At 43.8% G+C, this 14,217-nt stretch overlaps 1 protein-coding gene across 1 annotated transcript in view; it reads right to left on the bottom strand.

Annotated features, from left to right (window-relative positions):
- The window catches only part of ATP10A (ATPase phospholipid transporting 10A (putative)), an 89,006-nt gene that overhangs the window by 54,072 nt on the left and 20,717 nt on the right, over positions 1–14,217 (bottom strand). The window contains exon 2 of the mRNA XM_069970847.1: positions 9,739–9,943. Coding sequence (XP_069826948.1) covers positions 9,739–9,943 — 205 coding nt within the window. The remainder of the gene's footprint in view (positions 1–9,738; positions 9,944–14,217) is intronic.

The raw sequence follows: 14,217 nt of genomic DNA, 5'->3' as shown, positions 1-14,217 counted from the left end.
CCAGCCCTTCTGGCACCAACAACCATGCCACGTTCAAAGGCACTCAAATCACCTTTCTTCCCCATACTGATGCTCGGTTTGAACTGCAGGAGATTGTCTTGACCATGTCTACATGCCTAAATGCACTGAGTTGCCGCCATGTGATTGGCTGATTAGAAATTAAGTGGTAACGTGCAGTTGGACAGGTGTACCTAATAAAGTGGCCGGTGAGTGTATATATACAGTGGTACCTTGGTTTAAGAGTAACTTGGTTTAAGAGCATTTTGGTTTAAGAGCTCACAGCTTTTCTAAATTGTGACTTGGTTTAAGAGCATTGCTTTGGTTTAAGAGCTCCCTGTACTGGGTGGGAGCGCGAGTGGGGGAGGGGCATGGTCTGCATAGTGGGGTGTACAGCACTGTACTCTGACCCAGGAAGTCTCCCTCACCTTCCAAATCATAGCAGATCCACTTCAGGCTGGGGCTTGCATCAGGGGACAGGACTGCAGAAATAATCTCTTCATAGCTGTAACCCCTCTCTCCAGACAGAGAGTGCTGCATGTATGTGCCCACATCTGCCCTGCTCATTCCTTCATGCTCCCTGAGGTCCCTATCAGCCCTTGTGTTTCCCCTCCTCTCCATTACTGTACAGTAACTTATAATATCACATATTCTGCTGTTTCTGAATGTTTGTTTCATTACTTTTAGATGTTATTCAGAATAATAAATTATTTTTGGGGTGTGGAACCAATTTTCTGCATATCAGTGATTTCTTATGGGAAAATTTGCTTTGGTATAAGAGTGGATTTGGATTACAAGCACGGTCCCGGAACTAATTATGGTTGTAATTCAAGGCACTACTATGTATAATCATGCCCTAATAAGTATCACTGTCAGGGGTACAGCTTTACAAATGCCTGGTCAGTAAAGCATCCATGTAGTTAGGAGGTATAGTGGATGAGGGGTGCAGTAGTAGTAGCAGTGTAGTAGATGAGGGTAGTAGTAGTAGCTGTATATAGACAATAAGGGGAGTTGTATTACCGGGGCACAGTACATGTAGGCATGATGTGTGTGTGTGTGTGTGTGTGGGGGGGGGGGGGGGGGGGGGGGGCGGGGTGGGGTCGCCATGTCGGGTTTTCATCCACTCTCCAGTGACTCTAGCGTCACTTTCCTGCTCTTCCCTCTTCCTTTGGTTGTGAACCTGGGGTCTCTTCAGGGCCTGGCTGCTGCTGGAGGATCTCTGCTTCTGTGTGGAGGTGAAGTGGAGATCCTCTGCAGTGCTGGATACAGCAGGGGGAGCTTTTCCAGCTGCATCTCCGGGCCCGGCTGAACTTGGGAATCTATTACACGGAGCGATAATCTGCCGAATCAGGCAGTTTCAGCAGATCACCGCTGTGTGTAATAAAGACATAGATCGGCTGATAGTGTCTTTAGGTCCTGACCTAAAATAACCGGGCCACCAACTGCACATCACTAAGTGTAATAGCGATGCGGGGCCAACAGCTGGTGTATGTCTAAAGAAAAGAATAAAGTACATACATACCTGTCCACACATCCTGATGCTTCTGTCTGCTCCCTGCAACGGCTGGTGGAACTTCAGAGCCAGTTTCTGATGTGACAGACCACTCAGCTAATCACTGGCAGGCACCATGATTGTCTGAGCAGCCTGTCAGTTCAGAGACCAGCTCTAAAGTTTCACCGGCCTCTGCGAGGAAAATGCCAGGGAATGAGCATAAGCACCAGGGAGAGGTATGTATGTCCTTCATTATTTTACACTATTAAAAGGGAACCTGTCACCCCCCGTGCCGGGGTGACAGGCTCCCGACCCCACGCTACAGCCCCCTATACTTACCTGATCCCGCTTCTGGATCCGGTCGGGTCACAGCGATCTCAGCCGCTGCAGCCAGGCGTGCGCGCTGAGAGATGAGTCCAACGCTCAGAGAATGACGGAGCACTGGACTCTTCTGTCATTCTCTATGAGCGTCGGACTCTCCTGTGAGCGCGCGCGCCGGGCTGCAGCGGCTGAGATCTCCGTAACCCGACCAGATCCAGAAGCGGGACCCGGCGGGATCAGTTGAGTATAGTGGGCTGTGGGGTCGGGAGCCTGTCCGGGTCATCGCTAACGATATATGTACAGCCCTTGCTGCACGGTAGTTGAGCTGTGCAGGCTCAGTAAATGAGTGCCGATCTAGCAGATCGGTGCTTGGTCACATTACTCATTGGGCCCTGTAATACGGCCCTTAGTGTTCCTCTGTTACCTAGATAAGTGTGCTGGAGAGTGCAATTATGTTTCCGCAAGGTAGAATTAAACTAACTTGATTGATTGCCCAGCTCTACCTTGGGCTATATGTACACAGGCAAAAACCTAGCCTGTGTGCCACCATACACCACGGTAAGCATGACTGAATCAATGGGAGCTTTATGACTGGATTAGTGAGACTGTACAGAACAAAAAACACAGTTTTGTGCCTTAGTGAACATTGTCTTAAAGCAGGGCTCCAGACTAAAAAATTTACCTGGGAGCCATTGGCTCCTAACCTGAAAAATTTAGGCGCCAAATAGAATATTTGGTCGCCAACATTTTAAACCATGTAAAATTAATGTTATGTTACATGGGACTTACTGTGTGCAGAGGCCACGGCAGCCTCCTCCTCCTTTAGATCCTTTCTTTTCTTAGTTTGAAAACGTTCAACATGGAAACTTGCAACTTGACAACCATATACAGTCTGACTCAGTACTTCAGCTTCACTTGGCTAGCCTATTAATGAGGCTTACTCTTCTGAACTTGAACTTAAAGGGAACCTGTCAACCCCCGTACCGGGGTGACAGGCTCCCAACCCCCCGTTAGAACCCCCTATACTCACCTCATCTTCACCCCGCTTCTGAAGATGGTCGGGGTCACGGAGATCTCAGCCGCTGCAGCCCGGCGTGCGCTGAGAGATGAGTCCAACGCTCATAGAGAATGACGGGAGAGTCCAGCACTCCGTCATTCTCTATGAGCGTTGGACTCATCTCTCAGTGTGCGCGTCAGGCTGCAGCGGCTGAGATATCCGTGACCCGACCATCTTCAGAAGCGGGACCCGGCGCGATGAGGTGAGTATAGGGGGTTCTAACGGGGGTTGGGAGCCTGTCACCCCGTCACCGGGGGAGACAGGTTCCCTTTAAAAGCTTGCAACAGTCTATACATACTGAGCTAGACTTATATATATATATATATATAGATAGATATATCTCTCACCTAGTGACTAATGCAAGTGACCCCCTACAATACAGACACCTGAGGGACCCTGATAATAATAATTGTGCATATATCTATCTCCCAGTGTCTGCAGCCAGTTTGCCCTACACTTATAGATGGCCCCCTCCCCTTATAGATGACCCTCTCTACCCCCATTATAGATGCCCCCTCCTCCCCCCCATTATAGATGCCCCCTCTCCCCCCCCATTATAGATGCCCCCTCTTCTCCCCCCCTTATAGATACCCCCTCCCCTTATGGATGACCCCCTCTACCCCCATTATAGATGCCCCCTCCTCCCCCCCCATTATAGATGCCCCCTCTTCTCCCCCCCTTATAGATACCCCCTCCCCTTATAGATGCCCCCTCTCCCCCCCCATTATAGATGCCCCCTCTTCTCCCCCCCTCCCCTTATAGATGCCCCCCTCTCCCCCCCATTATAGATGCCCCCTCTTCTCCTCCCCTTATAGATACCCCCTCCCCTTATAGATGCCCCCTCTTCCCCCCCATTATAGATGCCCCCTCTCCCCCCCATTATAGATGCCCCCTCTTCTCCCCCCCTTATAGATACCCCCTCCCCTTATAGATGGCCCCCTCTCCCCCCCTTGAAGATGGCCCCTCTTCTCCCCCCCTTATAGATACCCCCTCCCCTTATAGATGGCCCCCTCTCCCCCCATTATAGATGCCCCCCCTTTCCTCTATGCTAAGCAGTATTTAAAAAAAACAAACACACAAACTCACCTGACAACCCGCTCCCCCAGCGATCCTCTTCTTCTTCGGGCGCTGTCCCCGGCTGATGGGCGGCTGCCGGGGGTGTCCCGTCCTATCCCCGGCAGCGCGGCGCATCAGTGAGCTCCCTGTACGCCGGGGCTGTGACTTCTGACACAGGAAGCGTCTCTGACGCGCGCTTCCTGTGCCGGAAGTCAGGGCCCCAGGCAGCTCACTGATGCGCCGCGCTGCCGGGGATAGGACGGGACACCCCCAGCAGCCGCGCATCAGCCGCGCATCTTAAAGAGACAGCGCGCCGCCGCCGGGGCCAGTCGCAAATGGCGCCCAGATTAATAAATCTGGGCGCCATTTGCAAAATGTCAGTCGCATTGGCGACCATTTTGGTCGCCATCTGGAGCCCTGTAAAGGGGTACTTGAGAGTAACGATTTTTTTTACTACATTGCATTAATAAAGTTATATTACCCCTTATTTTTTCACGAATTTAAATGGAAGATGTGCTCTGAAGCGGCCACTCAAATTCGTGAGGGCTTGAGGACATCCCTTCCCCATGTTCAGAGAAACATGGGACACAGTGCTGCACATTGGTGAGGTTTTTGCCCATTTGCACATGCTCTTTTACAATGTATTACCTAGCAAATATCGTTATGTCTCACTGGAACAAGCTCATCCTTGACCATGACAGTCAAATAACCTGATTATTTTCTGCTGTTGCTTCCACTGTATACACAGAACTTATATGTACAGAATTTCTGCCTTCTCTTGAGGGTATCTGTTCGTCTCAGGTGCCATCTTACTTTTTATATGTTACCAAAGCTGAAGAAAAACTTAACATGAAACGTTTTAATGTTTGTTATTTTCTGAGAATGTTCTTCTGCAATGTTGATACTATATCTAGTCTGTCATTATCAAATAGAACCTCTAATGTTCTAGAGAGCTCTGGTCACTAGGTGAAGTTCCTGAAACGTGCTCTTGTGCAGCAAGATGTATTGGCGCCATTGTCCCCAGTTACTGACACCTGCTGTGCACAGCCTGATTATGTTCCCAGTAACAAAGCACACATTAATGGCTACTCCCAAAAAGCAGCAGGCGACACCGATCGCCAGCCCTGTATTTTCCATTTCTAATCACTTATCACTCCTCTGTGTTCCACTACAAACATACACTAACATTTATCAGTAAATACACAAAACGAGGGAGGAGGGGGGGGGGAACCACATAGCACATATCTGGTTCACAATAATTATACAAGTAAACTGAAAAGATGAACACGATTTTGGATCTGACAGAGTATGCAAGGTTTTTACTGATAAATACCCAACATTCTGCCAGTCATACATTCTAATCATAAGCTCTTTGTCACACAATATTTTTACTGCCATTTTCTAGAAGACACCACCAAGACAGCATAGGGGCTTTGGGCCTATTTTTAGGTAAATAATTGGATTTTTTCCCCATTTTTGGCCAAAGTTCTATTTATGAACCTGTATTCGACTGACATTTTTTTTTCCCTAGATGCGGCTTCTTTTTAATTTGCCCGTTTGGGAGCTTTCACCAAAAAACTCGCACAATCTGGGCTTTGCGCCCAATCCATCTTTTTGCAAATGATAAAGTGGGCACAGTGGACATCCAGGGGTTTGTGCCTCAATTATAAGCTGGACTGGGCTGATCACACGGAAGCACTGTACAGAAAGGGCCATGGCAGGCTCGACCTGCTTGGGATGTTGAGAGCCTTTTGAGTCCAGGGAGCACTTCCTATGACCTTTTTCAACTCTGTAGTGGCATTAGCCATCTTCTTCAGAATGGCCTGCTAGGGGAGCATGATATGAACCAAGAATAGGAACAGACAAGCTGATTAGAAGCGCCAGCTCTGTCCTGGGGAGCCCCCTTGACCCAGTGCAGGTGGTGCGTGACAAAAGGATATTGTCCATGGTGAGCTCCATGCTGGAGAACATTACACGCACAAGACCATGATAACACTGGGCAGTACTGTCAGTGACCTACTGCTTCAACCAAAGTGAGATAGGGGGGCTGTCTGAAGTTTTTCCTTCCCGATGCAACTATGGTGCGTCTACACAGAGATTTATCTGACAGTTTTTGAAGCCAAAGCCAGGAACAGACTATAAGCAGGGAACAGGCCATAAGTAGAAATCTCAGTCTTTCCCTTTTTTTCAAATCCATTTCTGTCTTTGGCTTCAATAATCTGTCAGATAAATCACTCTGTGTAAACACACCATTAGGCTGTACAATCAACACAGACCTAAGACCTTGTCGGTATCAGGTAAATTTGTTTGCGCAGTTTTTTGTGAATATTCTGAGAATATTCTATTCACAAATTTATGAATATTTTGTTAAATTAGTCCTATTTATCTGGGTAAAAAACAGATGGATACACTGTCAGAAAATCACACATTTTCGACTCAACAGTAAATGTCCTCCAATGTTTTTTAGGCTACAAACACACACACAGGTTATTTTGGGAAAACGTTTTAGTGTAAGAACTCAACCTAACAGTACTGCTAGGAAGAGGGGTGTACAGCGAGTGCACTACTTGGTTGGCACCAAGAACCAGCAAATATGAGTAATATAAGGGGAGTTACGCTAGAGAGCCTACTACTTCTATTATCCAAGTTAATATGTATAGTCTTAGATATATAGTTTCTGGGTATATCATAAATGGTTGATAATAATTAGTCAAGAATAATAAAGTCAGAATTGTGTGTAGAGATAAATAATTTTTAGATTCATAAGATGAAACAAATAAAAAAATCAAATTAACCAGTGAAAAATACAAGCAAAATTAAAAAACACAAGCAAAATTAAATATTTTTTTTTTTTTAATTTTGCTTGTATTTTTCACTGGTTAATTTGATTTTTTTTATTTGTTTCATCTTATGAATATAAAAGTTATTTATCTCTACACACAATTTTGACTTTATTATTCTTGACTAATTATGATCAACCATTTATGATATAACCAGGAACGATATATATCTAAGACTATACATATTAACTTGGATAATTTAAGGGGAGTTACGCTAGAGAGCCTACTACTTCTATTATTTTGGGAAAATGGCCACTGCAGTTGTGCCAAAACCAGAAGAGGATCCAGCATTAAAAAAAAAGTCCTCCCTTCATATTGTCCATCCCATTTGAATCCACTTCTGGTTTTGGCACAAAAACTGCAGTGGCAGTTTTCCCAAAATAACCTGTGTGCGTTTGCAGCCTCATGTAGTATTTTAGAATTCAGAAAATAGTTAAGTTTTTTTAAAAGCAAACAAAATTTTGAATTTATGCTGAAGAATTAGGCAGTTTTTGAATGTATTTTGGATATAAGCTGTATCCAAAGTATCTGAAAGCAAGTAATTACCTGTTTTGAGCCATTTTGGTGCTATTTCTGCTGATTCACCCCCTCTCCATGCAAAATTTATATATGTATATTATATATATATATATATATATATATATATATATATATATATATATATATATACTGTCCACGCTGCTACCTCCTGGTTCACCTTTCCTTAATGTCATGACAGCTCTGATCCCTCAGTCAGATGTCTGCTCCCGCACTAGCTCACTCTCGTTCTACCCCTGCACACAATCTTGCTAAAACGGAGCTTCTTGTATTTTCTCACTTTGCTAATTTACCCCCATCTGACATTTCCATGTCTGTCTGTGGTGCAACCATAACCCCTAGACAGAAAACCCACTGCCTTGGGGTTATGTTAGGCTCTGATCTATCTTTCACTACTCATATTCAATCTCTTTCACGTTCTTGTCACCTGCATCTAAAAAAAAAAAAAATCTAAAAAATCTGTCCCTTCCTTACTGCTGAATCAGCTAAAAACCTCACTATCGCTCTGATTTATTCTTGTCTTGACTAATGCAATTCCTTACTAATCTGCCTTCCCTTCTCTAAACTCTCCCCCTCCAGTCTGATGGTAACGCAGCAGCCAGGCTCATCTCACGCTATACTGATGCCTCCTCTGTGTGCCAGTCACTAGTTTGGCTCTCTATTAAACACAGGATACAATATAAACTCCTCCTGCTCACCCACAAAGCGCTCCACAGTGCTGCACCTCTCTATCTACCAGCCTACCAGTGCTTTACACTCTGCTTATGATCTTGGCCAGGGGCGTAGCTAGGGCTTCAGCCTAGGGGGGGCGAGCGAGTCTCAGTGGGCCCCCAACCAATTATGTTACCCATAGGGAACCTCAGTAGATGACAATGTAAAAATTAAAGGGGTAATTCAGTATTGCAAAAAACATAGCTGCCTTTTTCCAGAAACAGCACCACTCTTCTCCAAAGATTGGATGTGGTAGTGCAGCTCAGTTCCACTACAAGAGAATGGAGCAAAGTTGTAATACCACAAACAGCATAGAGGAAGCTGTGGCGCGGTTTCTGTTTTCTAATTAGCCATCTATCCGTTCTTCTATCTCTTTACCTCATATCTATCTGTCTAATATCTATTGGGCAGCATGAGGACTACACCATAGCTGATGGTCAGTGACCAAATTAGCAACACCCAAAGGGTATACCCGCAGCACCAATAGAGTAAATGTATAGTACAAATGCTGGGTAATAACAATAAATAGTCCCCATGCAGTTCATGGCAACTATACTAAATAACCTATATACAAACATTAAATATGTAGGAGAAATCAGCCCCGATAATCATGGTGTACAGGTTATATGAGAGCAGCCAATTTATACCTCCATGTAGTATTTAGACCCAATTTTAGCCCTCATAGTTCTCAGGGTCCCTCTATGCTCTCATATAGTGAAAAGGCCACCATCTATACCCTAACATAGCAGATTATTTCCCCTTGTTCCTCCATATAGAAGATAGACCCTCCCTGTGCACCCCATATAGTAGTGAGAACCCTCTGTATCTTCACGTTAAAGTTCAGCTTCTCTGTGCATCCATATAGTAGTTAGGCCTTCTGTGCCCCAATATAGTTATTATTTCCCTCTGTTTTCATGTAGTAGTAGTTAGGGCAGCAGTAATCTCCCTGGTAATCCTCCTGGTGGTTAGACACCTCCACCACCACCACTGTGAGTAGACTGTACCTCAAAATTAGGTACCCCCTTTTCAGTTAGCCAGCACATCCCATATCCCAACCTCTATAGATAACATCCTTCCCAGGAGTTAGCCCCACCCACCCCCATAGATAACATCCTTCCCAGGAGTTACCCCACCCACCCCCATAGATAACATCCTTCCCAGGAGTTAGCCCCACCCACCCCCATAGATAACATCCTTCCCAGGAGTTAGCCCCACCCACCCCCATAGATAACATCCTTCCCAGGAGTTAGCCCCACCCACCCCCATAGATAACATCCTTCCCAGGAGTTACCCCACCCACCCCCATAGATAACATCCATCCCAGGAGTTAGCCCCACCCACATCCCTTTAGATTTCAGCACAAACACTCTCCCTTGGTCAGGGCAGACCATAAATCTTGAATAAAGCTTAGATACCCAGCAAATCATTTCTCCTAAGAACATAACTAATATATTGTATCCATGCTGCAGTAATAACAGCGTGGCAATGCAGGCACAAGCGGAGGTAAGCACTGAGGAGGCAGCAGCACCTTCAAACAGCTGGTTGGTGGGAATGTTGGAAGTTGTACGACTGTTGATCTAATAATGTGGCCTTTCCTAAAGATAGACCATCAATTTTACAAAGCTGAATCATCTGTCTAAAAACTACCACCCCCAAAATATCTTTAAACAAACAAATACCCAATGTTTACTGCACTAGGAGAAATAATGAATTTTTTCCTTCCTTACCAGCTCCGAAAATTGCTTTACCACTTGTCTTTGTTTCAGGTTGGTTTCTCCGTCCAGATTAGCAGTTTCTATGTGACAGAGCCCATCTGGATCACTGGATGAGAGCAGAAGTATGTCAGCAGGGATGATCTCATTGCAGCGCAGCTGTATAAAGTCACCGACTTGCACTTCTTTCCAGAACTTTTCCACATATTTTCGCTCATTTCTAAAGGAAGCAAATGTACAAAGGGAAAATATTTTATAGAAATACTGTAGTGTTCATCATATTGGAATTTTATATAATTCATATATTAAAGATAAATCCATCAAAGCAGCTGGACCGTGGCTTATAAAACGTGTGCATGTGTTTACCAACAGGATTGGATCTATTTTACTGGCTAATGACACAAAGTTATTTAAGTGACAAGACCAATAAGCGTTTTCCTCTGACAAGCTGTGTGTTCATACAAAAACCCAACGTACAAATTATCCTGAATTAGCGAATCAAAGAATGTGCTGATTACTTGAGTCGTTTTCAGACTTTGCACATCTCTTCTGTATTCTGCACAAAATTACCATGAGTATAGCTAGATGGAAATTATTTAGCAATTTATAGGGCAGGTGGCGTTTCTCGATTACCTTTATGGCTACACAATGCATACCCATGTAACAGACAATACCACAAAGCCAGGGCTGCACAGGCATGGCTAACAATATATATATAGCCCTTGCCGCATGTTCATCGAGCTGTGTAATGGCTCTCTCTTACGGAGCCTGATCTAGTAAATAGTTACTTGCTTAGCTCACCTATGTAATGTGGCCCATAATAGGTTTCGTATTAAGGTCATATTGTCACCTTAAGCTTATATACTGGACATTTGGCCTAACTGTATAAAGGATTTCTTGGTGCTCTCTCCCCTAAAAAATGCATGTTACTGTTGGTGGACAGTGCCGTATGGGTGGGGCTTGACAGTCATTGTGCCCCATATCTGGACCAAAGAACCCTCCCCTTAGCAACATCAATGCCTATGGGGATGTGGGTGGGGATATGGGGCATGAAGTCCCACCCATACGGCACTGTCCACCAACAATAAGATGCATTTTTGAGGGAAGAGACCACCAAGAAATCTTTTATATGGCAAGATATGAAATGTCCAGAATATAAGCTTAAGAATGGTGCTGAGAACTCCTTATATATAAAAGGGGATGAGAAGATGACTTTAAATAGATTTTAAATGTCAAAAATTCATCCTGATAATTAAAAAAAAGTGTAGCTTCACACATACCGTATTGCAGCGGATTTGATCTAAATAGCTGAAAACCTCATCAAATCTGCTGCGTATCCTGTATGTGTGAATGCACCCTGAACGGTTAAAAATGGAAGAATAAAAAAAATCTATGATAAGTATTGGGCAGTTTTGCTGGTAAGTCAGCGTGTCCCTTTCCTTCTGTATGGTAATCCAGTTTCAAATTTGCTCCAAATCATGTCTGCTACAATTACAGAGGTTTTATAATATGTTGCAGTTTTCAGCCTGTAAATCTGGACAATGTATTCATTCCATGGAACATACCTGGAGTTTTTTTACCATTGTACCATTCAGCAAAACTAGTAAGTACAGTGGTACCTCGGTTTAAAGAGACTTGGATTAAGAGCAATTTGCAAGAAGAGCTCACAGTTTTTCAAAATTGTAACTTGGTTTAAAGAGCATTGCTTTGGTTTAAGAGCTCTCTGTACTGGGTGGGAGGGGAATGTTCTGCATAGCGGGGTCTACAGCATGGCTCTCCAAACTGAGGCCCTCCAGCTGTTGCAAAACTACATTTCCCATCATGCCTGGACAGCCAAATCCAAAGCTTTAGCTGTCCAGGCATGATGGGAGTTGTGGTTTTGCAACAGCTGGAGGGCCGCATTGGAGACCCATGCTCTACAGCCCTGTACTCTGACCCAGGAAGTCTCCCTCACCTTCCAAATCATAGCTGATCCACTTCAAGCTGGAGCTTACATCAGGGAACAGGTCTGTAGAGGTAATCTCTTCATAGCTGTAACCCCTCTATGTGCCCACATCTGCCCTGCTCAGTCCTTCATTCCCTGCAGTCTGTCAGCACTTAGGCCTTATGCACACATCCAGTATTTTTTTCTGGTCCTGAAACAAAACGTGAGAAATTGCGGATTGGACATCCGTATTCCATCCGTATTTCCATTTTTTTTTACTACTCATTGCTTTTCAATGCACTTCATCCGTATTTTTTTGCGGAAATACGGATGCCAACATGTTACAATCCGTAAACAATCCGTAACCAATTGATTTATATGAGAGGATCCGCAAAAAAAAAAAAAAAAAATGGGTCCGCACTAGGACATGTCTTTTTTTTTTTACGGATTGATTTTCATCCATTTCTGCTACTGATCGTGTGAATAGCCCAATAGACTTCAATGTGCACTAACTCTGATACGGAAATACGGATCCGTAAATTACGGAACGTGTGAATAAGGCCTTATGTTTCCCGTCCTCTCCACTCCTGCTAAAATGTGCCTGCACTTACACTTAGCCAGTCACACTGCTATAATCTGCCTGCACTCACACTCAGCTATACACACTGCTGCTATAATGTGCCTGCACTCACACTCAGCTATACACACTGCTGCTATAATGTGCCTGCACTCACACTCAGCCATTCACACTGCTGTATATAAAGTTTCTGTATAAAAAAAAAAAAAAAAAAAATCAGCTCACCCTGCGAGAATGTAGTCACTAGTGGTGTTCCCCAGGTGATAGAAGCACTTAGGAAAAAAGCGGGCCGCCAGCCTGGGTTTTTATCGTGTATTTTTCTTTTTTCATTTTTATGTCAACGTAAATTAAGTTTTTCTATTTTAGAAGCTGTGGATTTCTTTTTGCATATAAAGTTTCTGTCACTGTCCCCATTGCCGTCATGTGACCACACAGACCTCTGACAGCAGCCCTGCTTCTTTATTCTAGCCTGTTGTACTACGCTACTGCATTATGAGGATCTGCAGTTCCATTTTGTATCTACAAACTGTTGCTGGTTTGTCAGGTTTATGCACTATACATTATACTCCACATGCTGATTGCTATACTGTACAGTAACTTATAATATCACATATCCGACTTTCTAAAAAAAAAAAAAAAAAAAAAATCATTTGTTTTACATGTTATTCAGAATGAAAAAAAAAAAAAAAAAAAAAAAAAAACATTTTTGGGGTGTGGAACCAATTGTCTGCATTTCAGTGATTTCTTATGGGAAAATTTGCTTTGGTTTAAGAGTGATTTGGATTACAAGCATGGCCCCGGAAAGAATTATGCTCCTAATCCAAGGCACCACTGTACTCTTTAGTCTTTCATACTTTCTCCCTGAAACATTCATAACACATTGCAGTTGCACAATTTTGTCAGTACATAAATATTTGCCTATTTCCTTTTTCCAAATACCAAACAGGACATGTCACATCTTTGGCATAAAAAGTAAAATGACAGTAAACCAGAGAGAAGTGTTGGAGTAAAAAAAAAAAAAAAAGCTTAAATGGCAAGCCTATACTGGGGATGGGACTGAGATGCCAGAGCTGAACTGCAATCCACAGATAGCTGTGGCACTTTTTAATAAAAAAAAATCTTCCCCCATCACAGAGTAAGACCGTTCAGTGCACTTTTACCAGTACCATAGTAGTAAGGACCGAGTGCTGTGCTGTGATTGGCTATGCAACTAGCGGAAAGCAGGTAGCTGTGTATGCTACTGGCAAGCAGACCAGCTCTGCTTCTAGCTGTAACACTAAAATGACCCTATCACCATGCCATTAGATTAACCAAGGATTAATCTAACAAAACCATTTCAGTTTTTAAAAAGAACTTTTGAAACAAAAAACCCTAAGTTTAGTCTACATGACAAATGTTTTACACATAGGAACACATGAAAAGTTTGATCTATTGGGGTCTGGGGTCCTAATAAAGGTCCCAATCAAAGTGTAAACGAGTGCTGATCTGCTAGATTGGGGCTTGTTTACTGAGCAGACTATTGGACAGCAAGGGCTGCATGAATATAGTTTGTGATATCCATGTAGCCTTCGCCTTTACTGTAAAACAAAGTATTTACTTTCCTTACATGTTCCTCTGTGTCCTCTGGCCTTCCCCAGTCTCTGCCTTCTGTTCTGGTCTCTACACCGACAGGCTGCTCAGCCAATCACTGGCTGAGACAGGAAAGCGGCCAGTGATTGCCTGAGCAGCCTGTCAGTGCAAAGACAGGAACAGAAGGCAGAACTGCAAAGCCCGGGGAAGGAACATGGTAAGGCAAGTAAATGTTTTTAATTTATACAATAATAATTAGCCATATGCCGCACATCCATATTACACGTAGCGATGCACAGTCGATGATTTAAGGTCTACACTTATATAAAAAAAAAAAAAAATCAGCCGATGATCATTTCATCAGCTGATCGCTCTCGCTATAATGATGCGTTTACACAGACAGATTTATCTGGCAGATTTTGTT

Source organism: Dendropsophus ebraccatus, chromosome 5 (assembly GCF_027789765.1).
Source record: "Dendropsophus ebraccatus isolate aDenEbr1 chromosome 5, aDenEbr1.pat, whole genome shotgun sequence".
Taxonomy (NCBI): Eukaryota; Metazoa; Chordata; class Amphibia; order Anura; family Hylidae; genus Dendropsophus; species Dendropsophus ebraccatus.
Note: the sequence above shows the minus strand (reverse complement) of the source record. Positions and strands in the feature narration are given on the sequence as shown.